The 12,820-nt window shown below is 43.9% G+C and overlaps 1 protein-coding gene across 1 annotated transcript in view; it reads left to right on the top strand.

The window, feature by feature from the left end:
- The window catches only part of Stx8 (syntaxin 8), a 241,826-nt gene that overhangs the window by 54,510 nt on the left and 174,496 nt on the right, over positions 1–12,820 (top strand). Inside the window, exon 6 of the mRNA XM_075992106.1 lies at positions 6,244–6,336. Coding sequence (XP_075848221.1) covers positions 6,244–6,336 — 93 coding nt within the window. The remainder of the gene's footprint in view (positions 1–6,243; positions 6,337–12,820) is intronic.

Below are 12,820 nucleotides of genomic sequence, written 5' to 3'. Positions count from 1 at the left end.
AAGGAGGAGTTGGTGTTGGCTCACAGTTTGAAGACAGATGAGTCCATTATGGGGAAGACACAGCAGCAGGAATTTAATTAAGGTCACAATGTGTCTGCAGTGAGGAATAAGAAACAATGCTGCCCTCAGCTCCCTCTCTTCTTTATATTCAGTCTGGGCTCCAACCCATGAAATGGCGCTGCCCTATTTAAGGTAGGACTTCTGCCTCAATTACCCTAACCTAGGACTCTTCTCACAGGCCCATGCTCAGGTTTGTTTCCATAGTGATTCTAAATCCTATCAAATTGACAATCAGGACCAACTCTCATAGTCTGTAAATATTTTCCTGTGAAATGGGGACAGGGAAGGTGACAGCCAGACTCCATTTTACAGTGAGAAATCTTAGTAGGAAATCTTGGGATAGTTCTCATTACAGACAGCGTTCTCAGAAGATAGCCTTCTTGTAGCTACCACATATATTAGGAGATTCCTTTCCCCAGGGCCTCAAAACTCAGCCAAAATAAAACCATCTATTCTTAGAACTTGCTCTGAGGGTCTTCTAAACACAGCGATGAGTGAATTCTTTTGTCTGGATTGGCTTCATCTCTTTTATTATTAGGTTTTACATTTGATTTTGTCTTCTCCTCATTCTGTCTGTTCTTCTCCAGGGAACATTCCTTCCATACATTAAGTATAAGGTGACCATTGTTTCTCTCATAACATCAAGTGGTTTTTTTTTTCCTGGGGGGGGGCTTCCTAAACCCAGAGGACCATCCAGTATTGTGAGAGCCTTTCCATCTGGAGAAACTGTATTTGCCCCCCCCCCCCAATCCCCATAAAGCTGGAAAGGTCCTCTGTGGTCACTTGTTGATTTAAACAGCAAAGGGGACCTGTGTAAGTTCCTGCTAATGTATGGAGCTTCCCTGTGCCACCAGCTGGACTCTAAAGAAAGGAAGATATTCTCAAACTTTAGATCCTTGTCATGTGTGCAGACTAGAGACTATGCTTAGCTCTGGCCCCTCTGCTTGCTTTTGTTTAAATGGTGCTGGGGACTGAACTCAGGGCCTTATGCATGCTAAGCAAGTGTTCTACAACTGAGCCACATCCCCACCCTCTTCCTTTTTGTTTACCTATTAATATATTAATGACTTTTAGGCATAGGAAATTTTAAACATGATAGAGTAAGCTATCTTCTTTCTCCCATCCTGCTTTAGTAATTCTAGCTAGTTTGGTTTTATCTGTATATACCCATTTACCCACTTCCGGGATTGTGTGTATATGTGTTTACACATGTAATGCACTAACACACATTTTCACACATGTGTAGGTTAAAGATGTAAACAGAGACTGCACAGACCCAAATATATTCACACAGAAAATATGTTAATTACAACACTGTCTGGCCAATGGTCCAGGCATATTCCTAACTAATTCTTACATCTTAAATTAACCCATTTCTATTAATCTGTGTATTGCCGCAAGGTTGTGGCTTACCAGTAAGGTTCTGGCATCTTTCTCCTTCGGCAACTACATGGCATCTCCCTGACTTATTTCCTCCTCTATCTCTGCTTAGATTTTCCACCTTGCTATATTCTGCCCTGCCATAGGCCAAAGCAGCTTCTTTATCAACCAATGGTAATAAGACATTCACAGCATACAGAGGGGCTTCCCACATCATAAAGATCTATTTTGTGTATCATTCCTCCGGACTGTCTACCATTCCTACTGTTTGCTCCTGCTGGGACCTGAGGTATGCCAGTTACCTAAGCTGGCTGGTCCATAAGACCCAGAGATCTAGAGCTCCTTTCTCTACTGCCTCAGTGCTAGGATAATAAGTACATGCCACCCCACCTATGTACCAGGCTTTTTCTTTTAGGCCACTGACCAGCTCCCAAATCATGATAGAGACTTCTTAATAGTTTTGAGTGCTCGGCCTAGCTTAGGCACAATTCTGGCTAGCTCTTTTTAACTTAAGTTAACCTGCTTCTCTTTATCTACCTTTCACCTTGAGGCTTTTTACTTGTTCCCCCTCTTATATATCTTTCTTGCTGCTTGTTTCTGGCTGGCCGGCCACTGGCTGGCTTCTTGCCCCAGGGGTGTTCCTTGTTCTCTTTTCCTTCTTCTTCCTCTTGTTCTTTTCTTCTTCTTTCTTCTCTCTTTCCTCTCTTAGCCTAGATTTCTCTTCCTTCTTATTCTTTCTGCCATCCAGCCCCTCCCATCCTTTCTCTGCCTAGCTGTTGGCCATTCAGCTAACTCTTTATCAGACCAATGAAGTGCCTTAGGCAGGCAAGATGAAACAAATGCAACACAACTTTACACTATTAAATGCTGCATAAAAAAGTAACCCATCTTTTCATTGTTAACTAAGGCAGCAGAAACAAGTGTAACACACATTCACATAAAGTAATATTCTGCAGCATAAACAAATGTTAACACATCTTTGCCTAGTTAAAATAATATTCCACAACATACCTAGCTTTTACTGTGGGCTCTGGGAGCTGAACTCTGATTCTCATGCATATGTCCTGGGATTATTTTTAAAGTGAACCCTAGACATTATGTCATTTCAATGGTGAATACTTCAGAATGTTCTATCTAAACATCTCTAAAATATGTTTATAAAATATAAGAATGTTTAAAAAGATATGTTTATTTTTTTAAGTTATGTTTATATGCATGTGTCTGTGTGTGTGGTTATGTGCACATGTGAATATGGGTACTCATGGACTCTAGAAGAACGTGTTGGAGCTGCTGGAGTTTCAGGTGATTGTAAGCTCCCCGTGTAGGTGCTGGGAACTGAATTCAAGTCCTCTGAAAATCAGTATGTACTTTTAACCTGAGCCATCTCTCTACACCCAGGACTGTTTTTTTAAAAAGGGCTAAAATTCAGTTATCAGTTCTGCCAAATTCTGGAAATAATTCTGCAGTGGGCCATATGTTGTGACTGATAGATGCATCCCAGAACTGTCTTAATGATGCGGACGAACCCTTGAAACTATTTTATTTTCCTCTGCTGTTTCTTAGTTCAACGGGGTTGTTTGCCCTGTAGTTTCTCCTTAGCTAGATTTTGCAGTGTGTATCCTGGTAAATTGTTGAGCATATTCTGTGACCTAGTAGTTATTGTCTGTAAATTGGTTAGATTTAGTGACTTACTTAGAATCAGGCTTGTTATTTTTGGCATAATGTGTTCTGATGACTGTCCCTTTGTTTTTTATCTGCTGCCACCAAACTGTCCTCCCACAGTTGAGTGATTATTATTTAAAGGACGGTTTTCCTGGATGTCTAAATATAGGAAGTATCTACACACCTAATTGTTCCAAAGGGACTTTCAAAAATGATTGTATTAGTGCTCCCACAATAAATTAGCACACATGTAGTGACTTAAAACTCACATTACTACAGTTTAAAGGTCAGAAGTTCAGCTTGGGTCTCCAGGGACTCTGATCAAGGTGTCAGCTGGCTGCATTCCTTCCTGGAGGCCCTAGGGCAGAATCTGTTCCCTTGCCGTGTGGACTTCTAGAAGATCCCCATTTTCCTTGGCTCATAGCTCCATCTTCAAAGCCAGCAACTACATCTCTTTAACCCTCTGTCATGTCTCCCTCTGGCAGCAGCAGGGCAACCTCCATTTCTCGGAACTAATAGATTGTGCTGGGTCCACCTAGATTCCCCAGGCTCATCTCCTGCCTCAGACTCCTGTATCTTCACCACTCTGCAAGGTCACTTTTTCCATGGAAAGTAACTTTGTCTCAGGTTCCAGGGGTTAGGACTTAGACAGCTTGGTTGTGTCAGTGTGTGTGTGCACGCGCGTGCGGGCTTATCTGTGCGTGTCTGTGTGTGTTTTTTGTTCTTTTACAGCAATCATGTCTTAAAATCTACACCATTGTAAAGCTGAAGAATGACTCAGTTTGGTATGTTGCAAATGACCTGTTTTGACACCGTTACTAAGGCATTAGCCTTGGACCCTGTGATAGAGAGAGGCAGATTACGGAGAATGAACTGTCACAGTGTCACACAGCGCTGTTCCTAAGGAGATTGTCTGCCGTGAGTCCTGGTGATATTTTTGTTGGAAACAGCCTTTTATTTTGATTATTACTAAGTGGCTAAACCATTGCCTCTTAGAAATGTCAGTTTGCAGCTCAGAGAATCTCAGTGTGTTAACATGATCATTTTGACCTACCCAGCATCTTCCGTGTCTGGGTTGTGGGTTGAAAATTGACTGTAACATTACATGCAGAGGAGGCACTCCAGTCTTAGGGAAATTGTAGGAGTAGGGGAGAGTTCCAGCCGCCTTTCTGTTGTGCCCTAGGGAGGCCTTTAGGAGACAAGGTTAGTGTAGCTGTTTTTTGCTGACAATTTGTGTTCGCACTGAACAAAGCAATGTCAGGGCTTCAGTGTCTTTTCCTAGCGGACAACCTTAACAGCAGTTCCTTCCATTTTCCCACCATTTTACTGTTGTTTCACAGTTCACTGACCCTCAGTCCATCTATGGATTGTTCTTCGGAAACATTAAGACTTTTGCTGTAGTGTAGACATTCTTCAAGTGTAGGTTTGATGATGGATTTATCTTGGAGGCCATCCAGGAGGCTGCTACTAAGGACCAAGAGGACCTCATTATAAAGTGATTTTGCTGTAAAGTGGTGCCTTGGAATGGTCCCTAGACATAGCAGGCTGTTTATAGGTTTTAAAAAGTACGTTGTGTCAAAAAAAAAAATGTCATCCAAGGGTCCTTGCCTCACACCTTAAATTCCAGGTGAATCAAAGAGCTAAGTGTAATGATTTAATTCCATACAGAAGATTTTTACAAAACTGTAAGTAGACACTAGTGAACTCCTGAGGGAGAAGACCTTTGTGGTAACAGATAAGCCATTACGTGGAACAGTCATTTAAAAAACATAAAAGAGAGTAGCTGCGGCTGGCCCTCCATCACCATCAACTGGGAGACGGCATTCACGAGTGTAGACCCCACCCCACAGTCTCTGCTCAGGGCCCAGAAGCAAAGGAACAAGGCTCTTGCAGAAATGTCACCACGATGGCCCACTTAGAAGAAACATACATTGAAGGGCACAGTCTGTCATGGTGGGGAAGTTCCTGTGGCAGGAACTTCTAGGTTTCACAGTCTAGGACCCTCATCCACTTTTAGGGTGGCTTTTCTCACCTTAACCTAAGCAAGAGAATCTCTTCTAGGTCTGGCCGGAGGCTTGTCTTCTGGGTGATTCTAGATCCTATCAAATTGATTATCAGTATCAAACATTGTGCCTGCTACAGAGAAAAACAGCTTAGGACACCGGAAAGCATTCTAGGGTAGTCGGAAAGATAAACCAAGAGGAAGGAGCGGACTGCCAGCACAAGGGGTGTGTTTTAAGGAAGACCCTTGGAGATGCATTATTGTTCTGCTTTTTATTTATTAGACACATTTTCTAGACTTAGTTGGAGTGAGTGAATTGAAATCCTGAGAAGGATTTCTACCAGGGAGCTGAACTTACCTTCCATACTACACAGTGCTTAGGACTACTGGTTCCTGACATGTTAGGTAGCCTTGCCCATCCTTATTCATTTTCATATTTACTAATCTGGTAAGGTCTCAAATCTTATTATTCATTTTTATTTGTATTTTTAAAAAATTAGTGATGCCAGGCTGGCAAGATGTTCACTGAGGAAAGGTGTTTGCAGCCCAAACATGACGACCTGAGTTTGACCCCTGAGACACATGTGGTAGCAGGAGGGAAGCACCTGCACTAGTAGTCCTCTCGCTCCAACGTGTGTGCACCTGTGGGCATGCGTGCATGTACACACACACTCAAATTATAAACAAATGTAAAATTCTTAGTTAATGATATCAATGGGTTTATGTGTTTATTTCCCTTTTAAAATTCTTTGGTATGGTTTTTGTCTATTTCTCCATTTTAAAAATCAGAACATTGCCCTATTCTTGTTGATTAATACATGTTCTGTTTGAATTACATGCCAGAAGGTTAAATGTTGGTGTAGCCAAACTCAATAAAGTTTCTGTTTCTTATTTAAATATTTGATTTATCTGGAAGTCATTTCAGTGTGAGGCATGAAGTAAGTATTGTAGTTTGGTTTCAGTCAGGCTAGCGATGGTGTCACTCGAGGCATACGTTGGAGAGTGTCACTTGCCTGGATACATGTACCTCTGTGTGTATGTGTATGTCTGTCAATGTGTATGCATGTGTGAACACATATTTTACTATCTTTAAAATGTTTCCCTTTGGTTTTTAGTCCGTTGCTTTCTTTTCCTTTCAGAGCAGGACGCAGGCCTCGATGCCCTCTCCTCCATCATCAGTCGCCAGAAACAAATGGGCCAGGAAATCGGGAACGAGCTGGATGAACAGAACGGTAAGAACGAGGCCAAGGCCGCTCAGCTTGCCGCTGGTAGCAGCCCCACAGGTCCAGGCATTTGTTGACTCCCTGTCGATTCGCGTCATAGGGGAGTCTGCAGTCAGTGGGCTGCAGTGGTTTATTGCAGTGTGTTCATTGCAGCTGTGGTGGCTTGTGGGCATTTACATTGCAGTTACCGAGTACTGTGTAAAAAAATGCCACTAAAACTTCTCAGTACTCAGTGACTGCTTTGACTTCATTAATTTTGGTGCTTATAGCCCCGGTGGCCTTGAACTCTATGTGGATCAGGCTAGCTTTGAACTTGCCTTGCTTTCTTCTGCATCTGTGTCCCAATACTGGCATTATAGTCATATGCTGACCGTACCTGGCCCTACTATTTTGAGAAATACTTCATGATCTATTTATTTCAAGGGCTTTTTTTTTTCTCTGTGGAGGATGTGAAATTGCTCAGTGTTTGGTATTTTGATACAAAACATAATAAAGCTGGGTGGGCCTCATATCATGTCTGCACCCAGTGGGGTTTGCTCTTCTTCCGTCATAAATGACCAGGCCACAGGACAAAAATGTTTGAAGGTGTCTATTTAGGGCTTGATGCAACAGATGTGGTTTGAGAAAGATGAACTTGTGGTCAGGAGTCTTAGGACTTGGGAGGCTCTTGAGCTTGAGTTATGTAAGGGGGGGGGGGGAACCAGAACAAGAGTAACCATGAGGATGGAGAGTGGGGTGCATGCAGGAAACAGCCAGTGCTCTCACTGTGAGGGACACAGTGAAATCGAGAGGTTTGTGAGTCAAGACCGTGAGTCCAAATTAGATGCATCCAACCAGAGATGCGGTGAGAGGGCCAAGGGGAAAGGCTCGGTCTGCAGCTGGTGCAGTCGTGGCTTAGTGAGGAGACACACTGGCATGTATAGTGGCTCTCCTTACCTGCTGAGCACGCTTGTCCGCATCATGCCATGTACCCTACATGAGGAAAGGAAGGTAGCCATGTCCTCATTGCTAGAAATGAAGCTCCGAGTTGCAGAGAGCCCTCTGAACGCCACAGCTTTTCTAAAGGGCAGGGCTGAAGCTGCTTTCTGATATGGCTACTTCTCTGTCGTGCCGGCATCCAAGCCAAGGAAGACAGGGTAGGGAGGCAAAGCATCCTGTGTGCGTGGGTATGGAAGGCCTGGTAGGGGACAGAGTCGCTCTCTGCAGGGAGGCTGCCCTTGCCAGAACCCTACAACAGGCACTTCCCTCCTTGATCCCGAGAAGGAATGTGGTCATCGTTCCCATGGTTTCAGTTCATTTCTCTATCATAAGTAAACAAATCCAGCTGTTGAGCATCTGTCACACGCAAACAGACTCGTAAGCAAATGGAGAGCCCTCTCTGTCTACACTCCTCATGGGGTTTGCGACAGCTTATCACTGGGGGGACAGTTTGTTCCTTCTGCTGGTGCTGTGAGCAGGCCAATTATGGACTGCGTTTAATCCAGGCATTTGGTCAGTTCCTCCAGTGCGACACAGCACTGGGAAGATAATAAGCTTTATTTTAAAAGGACAACCTTGGCTATCTGGTGCTTGTTTATTTTTTATCTCAAGGAAGTTTGCCTGGGGCAGGAGGTCTGACCTAAACTGATGAACATGTCATCTTGTAGCATGTGCTGGCCACAATGTCCCTGGGTACGTGACTAAGAATGAAAGACACGTGGTTTTGGGTTGGTCTCACCATCTTCTCAGGTAAAATTGTCATATATTTCCCCCCACAAGCAAGCATACCAGCATGCCTTCCTCTTCAGTGGCTATCAGAATTGCTTGGGGGTGCTTTAACACCCCTCAAAGCCTAGGCCGTGTCTTGGTGAGCGTCCAATTCCTGTTATGATCACAAAGGTAGCGGCTTAAGATAACATAGACTTAGTGTCTTATATTCGGTAGCACACAAGTCTGACTTGAGTCTTGCTGGGTAAAAACCAATGTTATCAACAAGAGCTCAGCATTCCTTTCTGAAGGCTCTAGGGAGGGATTGGTTTCTTTGCCTTCTCCAGCTTCTAGTGGCCACCCACATTCCTTGGCTGACATCCCTTCTGTGTTTCAAAGCCAACAGCAATAGACATCCTGCTGATACTGTATCACTAATGCTCCCAGTGCTCCCCTGCACCTTTGGAGACCCTCTTGTTCACACTGCACGCACCCAGACAGTTGGAGGAACAGCCCGTGTGGTCCCTCTGTTGGGACCTTGATGTCTGAACATGAGGTAGAGAGCAGATTGCTTTCACCATGTCAGCGTGCCCGTGTCAACTGTGTTGAGAGGATGTACTGTACTTTCACACTGCCTCCCGTGTGCTCATGTCACGCATGCGCAGAACCTTCACAGTTGTGTGTGTCACAGAGAGTTTATGGTCGTGGGCCCAGTTCTTTCTCTCTGTACCACATAGCTTACCCCCATCCCACAGTCAGATAGATACATCTGCATTTAGACAAACACAGGGACTTTCCCATGAGGTGCCAACATAAGCTGGGTTTCTTTGTGGTGGCCTCCCAGGGAGCCAGCAGTTACTTACATGGGTGGTTTTCTGATGTGTGTTTTCTCTTCAGAGATAGGGCAGACTCAGCCATTTTCTCTCACAAGAATTGACGCTCTCAGAATAAAAATAAAGCAAAACCAGTCCATGACAGGCTTATAGTCAGCCTCCGTTCCTGTCGCTAAACTGAAGCAAGGCTGGTGGGATCTCCAGGTGGACAAGCCTGTAGCCCACCTGGGTCTTTACTGTGACGTGTGTGCCACAGACGTCAGGGCCACAGGCAGAAGATACTTGTTGTAAATACCCAGGTGGTTTCTGGAGCTGCAGACTTGTTGCTATGATTGTCCTTAGAGAAGCAATCGGCTAGAATAATGACCAGCCAGACAATTTTGGAACAAAGGGTCAAACCTTCCTAATAAATATGTTGTACTTAGAACATAACCACAGCATCAAAGGATCAGATTAGGATCCTTCAATTTAGGAATGCAGTTTTCATTCTTACCATAGGGAATTAAGAGCATCTGACCAACGCCAGTTGCTTGTTTGTGGGCAGTGATCAGGCCTAAAAAGGGAAAGAGCAGTAGCAAAGGGGAAATCCCAGTCATGGGGGCCTATATGCCACTCTCTGCTTGTCTGTAGGGAATGGAAGAGCAGGATGGCAGGGAAGGCCACTGTGTTCCTAACATCAATTCTGGGGCAAGGAAACCAGTGAGTCCTTCAGAGACCTAGAAATGTGACTGCTCATTGAAGGGCGTGGTGCTCCCGAAACTTCACATGTCCTGTCAGGTGGTGGTAGCACTCAGGAGGCAGAGGCAGGTAGATCTATGAGTTCGAGGCCAGCCTGGACTACAGAGCAAGTTTCAGGACAGCCAGAGCTACACAGAGAAACCTGTCTCGAAAAATCCAAAACATCAACAACAACAGAAACCAACCAAACAAAAGAACTTCACATTCACATCAACGGATTCCACTTGCTGATTTGTTAGAATTCCTAGCTGAATTTTCATTGTGAAAAGTGAGAATAAAATTGGATATTTGCCTCTCTGAAAGTTAGCAAGATAGGCACATCTCCATCACTAAAATATTGCCCTATCGGGGCCAAAGGGACCTTACAGGTGTGTCGGATTGAGTCAGTCGGGACAGGAAGGGTATTTGTGATTATGCAGGAAGACCCTCAATGCAGTTAGAGGTGTCCACCTAAAGGGATGCAGCTGGGCTGGGCGCCCTGAGTTTTTTGTCTACACCACAGGAAAAAAGAGGCTGCGGGTGAGAGGAGAGGAAGCTTTGACAGGAAGAATAAGGCAGCACGATGTCTGAGACAAGATGGTGTTCTCTAGCTCTGAAGATCACGGAAGGGGCCACAAAGAAAGGGGTACAAGGGCTCTGTAAACTGGGAGAGACAGAAAAGGGTCTCCCCTCAATTCTCTGGGGGAGCATCTTGACTTCAAAGCTAGTGAAACTGCTGCCAGCCTCTGTTGTACAGTAGCAGTGAGTTTGAGTCATACTCTGTCTTTTTGCCTGTTGCCACATTTACACTACAGTGTTTGAGTTACCTGTAATTCTATACTTTGAGACAATTTCTTTCTTTAAAACAGTACTTTTTGAGATGATTTTATGTGTATGAATGTTTTGCCTGCATGTATGTATGTGCACCACATGTGTGCCTGGTGCCGAGGTGTCGGATTCCTGGGACCTTGAGTTGTAGATGGTTGTTGGCCACCACATGGATGCTGGGAACTGAACCTGGGGCTTCTGCAAGAGTAGTCAATGCTGTTAACTCCTGAGCTAACCCTCCAGCTCATTGGGGGTGACTTCTGTAAGCTTTACAGGAGGAAACTGACCCTGAAATCTCTTGAGGTGTTCCCTTAGGCTTCCATGACAGTTGGTCTTGTACTGATACAGTATATGCAGAGGGGGGACTTCTTCCTGTCTGGTGTCAGAGCTCTTTATAAAAATACTTATTTTATGTGTATGTGTCAGACTGCAGTTATATGTGTACACCACATGCAGGAGCCCACAGAGTTCAGAGGAGGCGTAGAATCCCCTGGAACTGGAGTTATAGATGGTTGGGATCTAGCATGTAGGTGCTGGGAACTGAACCCAGGTCCTCTGGAAGAGCAGACAGTGCTCTTAACCACTGAGCCATTTCTCCAGCCTCAGTATCAGACTCTTCCATTATGTCCAGTATTCAGGTAATTTTCTTTTTGGTCATCTGGAGAGAAACATCTTCCATTGTCATAGGCTGTGTATTTCACTGTTGTGTTAGAGATAAAACTGGCAAGCGTTAGAAACCAGAGATTTCATAGCATTCTCTTGGCTTGTATAAGCTAGAAGAGCAAACTGCTGAAAGAAAGAGACCAGGCTGCGAGATGGGTCAGACGATGAGGTGCTTGCTTAGCCAAAAACTAACCTCCTTTCAGTCCCTGGGTCCCACAAGGTGGCAGGAGAGAACCAGCTCTAGAGAGTTGTCCTTTGACCTCCATACCTGTGCCATGATGTGCACAGGGTTTCTGTGTATTTATTTGACTGTGCTTACTAATATGTCTTTTGAAAATGCGAAGTGTTATCCTCTGAGAAGCGTGTGATGAAATATCCTCCATTGTTTCTGAAAAGTTATTTCCCATTTGATTCAATCATTTCTTTTTTATAAAGTTTAAGGGGAGGTTATCAGACACACATTCATCCATGCATATAGAGTACCTAGGCTTTTTTTTGATATCATCAATATATTTTGCTATAGGCTATTCAGCTATTAGTATTACTGTATAGACTTAAATCTTGATTGCCTTTATCTAGTAACTGGCTTTCAAAATCTGTGGTCTAGGACCCTTTTTTTGAAATAATTTTTTTTTGAAAATTATTGAGGAATCCTGAGAGGTTTTTTTCCTATTTCTTTTGTTACTGCATTTAAAATGAAAAGACATGTAGAAGTTATTAAATGCAAGTTTAAGATAGTGAGTTATATGTTGATGTAAACTATAGAAGGTAACTTTTTTTAAAAGATATTCTCAGAGTTACATTGCCCTGTAGTTTTATGGGCTTTGTGTTTGGAGAAGTAAAGCTAGCATGTGTGTTTCTGTATTTGGCCCATTGCAATACATCATTTTGGATGTTACAAGTGAAATATATTTCACATAGAAATGTAGTTGGAGAAAAGTATTTTAAAATCTTTCCAAGTAGAAAGTTTTTTTCTTCATTATGGCAGCAAAATTTAACGAGTACTTTCTGGAAGGTTTGCTGGAGTTGGATTCCATAATTCTCCGGTTTGTGCTTGTGCGGGCTGGTCTGGGACAGCTACTGTTCCAGAACCTGCTGGACACTACACCAGGAAGTAAGAGAGCTCTGGACACTTGTCTCTGCAGTTGTATACTCTGCCCTAAGAATGACAAATAAGCTCGTTTCCTGTCCCATTGAGCACACTGGTCAACTGTCCTGTGCGGCCACCATGAGGTATAATCAATTCACCATATGTCTGGATGGGGCAGGAGGACACTGGAACTAGAATGTCACAGTGGTGACGCTCTCTAGGGTGGGACTCTCAGACCTAGCTGGATGATCTTGAGCAAGGTAGCCAGTCTTTAGTGTCTGTTCGTGGCTATCGAGGGGATTCATAGGACCCATTTTCAAGGTCAAGAGCATAAAACAAGTCAGTGTGTGGTGATCACATTGGAAGCAGTCTGTGGGGATCCTCCACTGCTCCTTCACAATGTACATTTTTGTTTTTTTAAAAAAATAGACCTGGCCAGGCAGTGGTGGTGCATGCTTTTAATCCCATCACTATGGGGGCAGAGGCAGACAGATCTCTGAGTTCGAGGACAGCCTGGTCTACACAGCAAGTTCCAGGACAGCCAAGGCTACACATACAGAATTACAACAAACTTAGTTCAGATTCTAAACTAGCTTTAATGGATGATTCTATAAATGGGGAAGGGCGCACCCTTAAGAACTGGTACTACAATGTGGACAGAGAACAGGAGTACGGT

This window comes from Microtus pennsylvanicus, chromosome 11, assembly GCF_037038515.1.
Source record: "Microtus pennsylvanicus isolate mMicPen1 chromosome 11, mMicPen1.hap1, whole genome shotgun sequence".
In the NCBI taxonomy this organism is placed as follows: domain Eukaryota; kingdom Metazoa; phylum Chordata; class Mammalia; order Rodentia; family Cricetidae; genus Microtus; species Microtus pennsylvanicus.
Note: the sequence above shows the minus strand (reverse complement) of the source record. Positions and strands in the feature narration are given on the sequence as shown.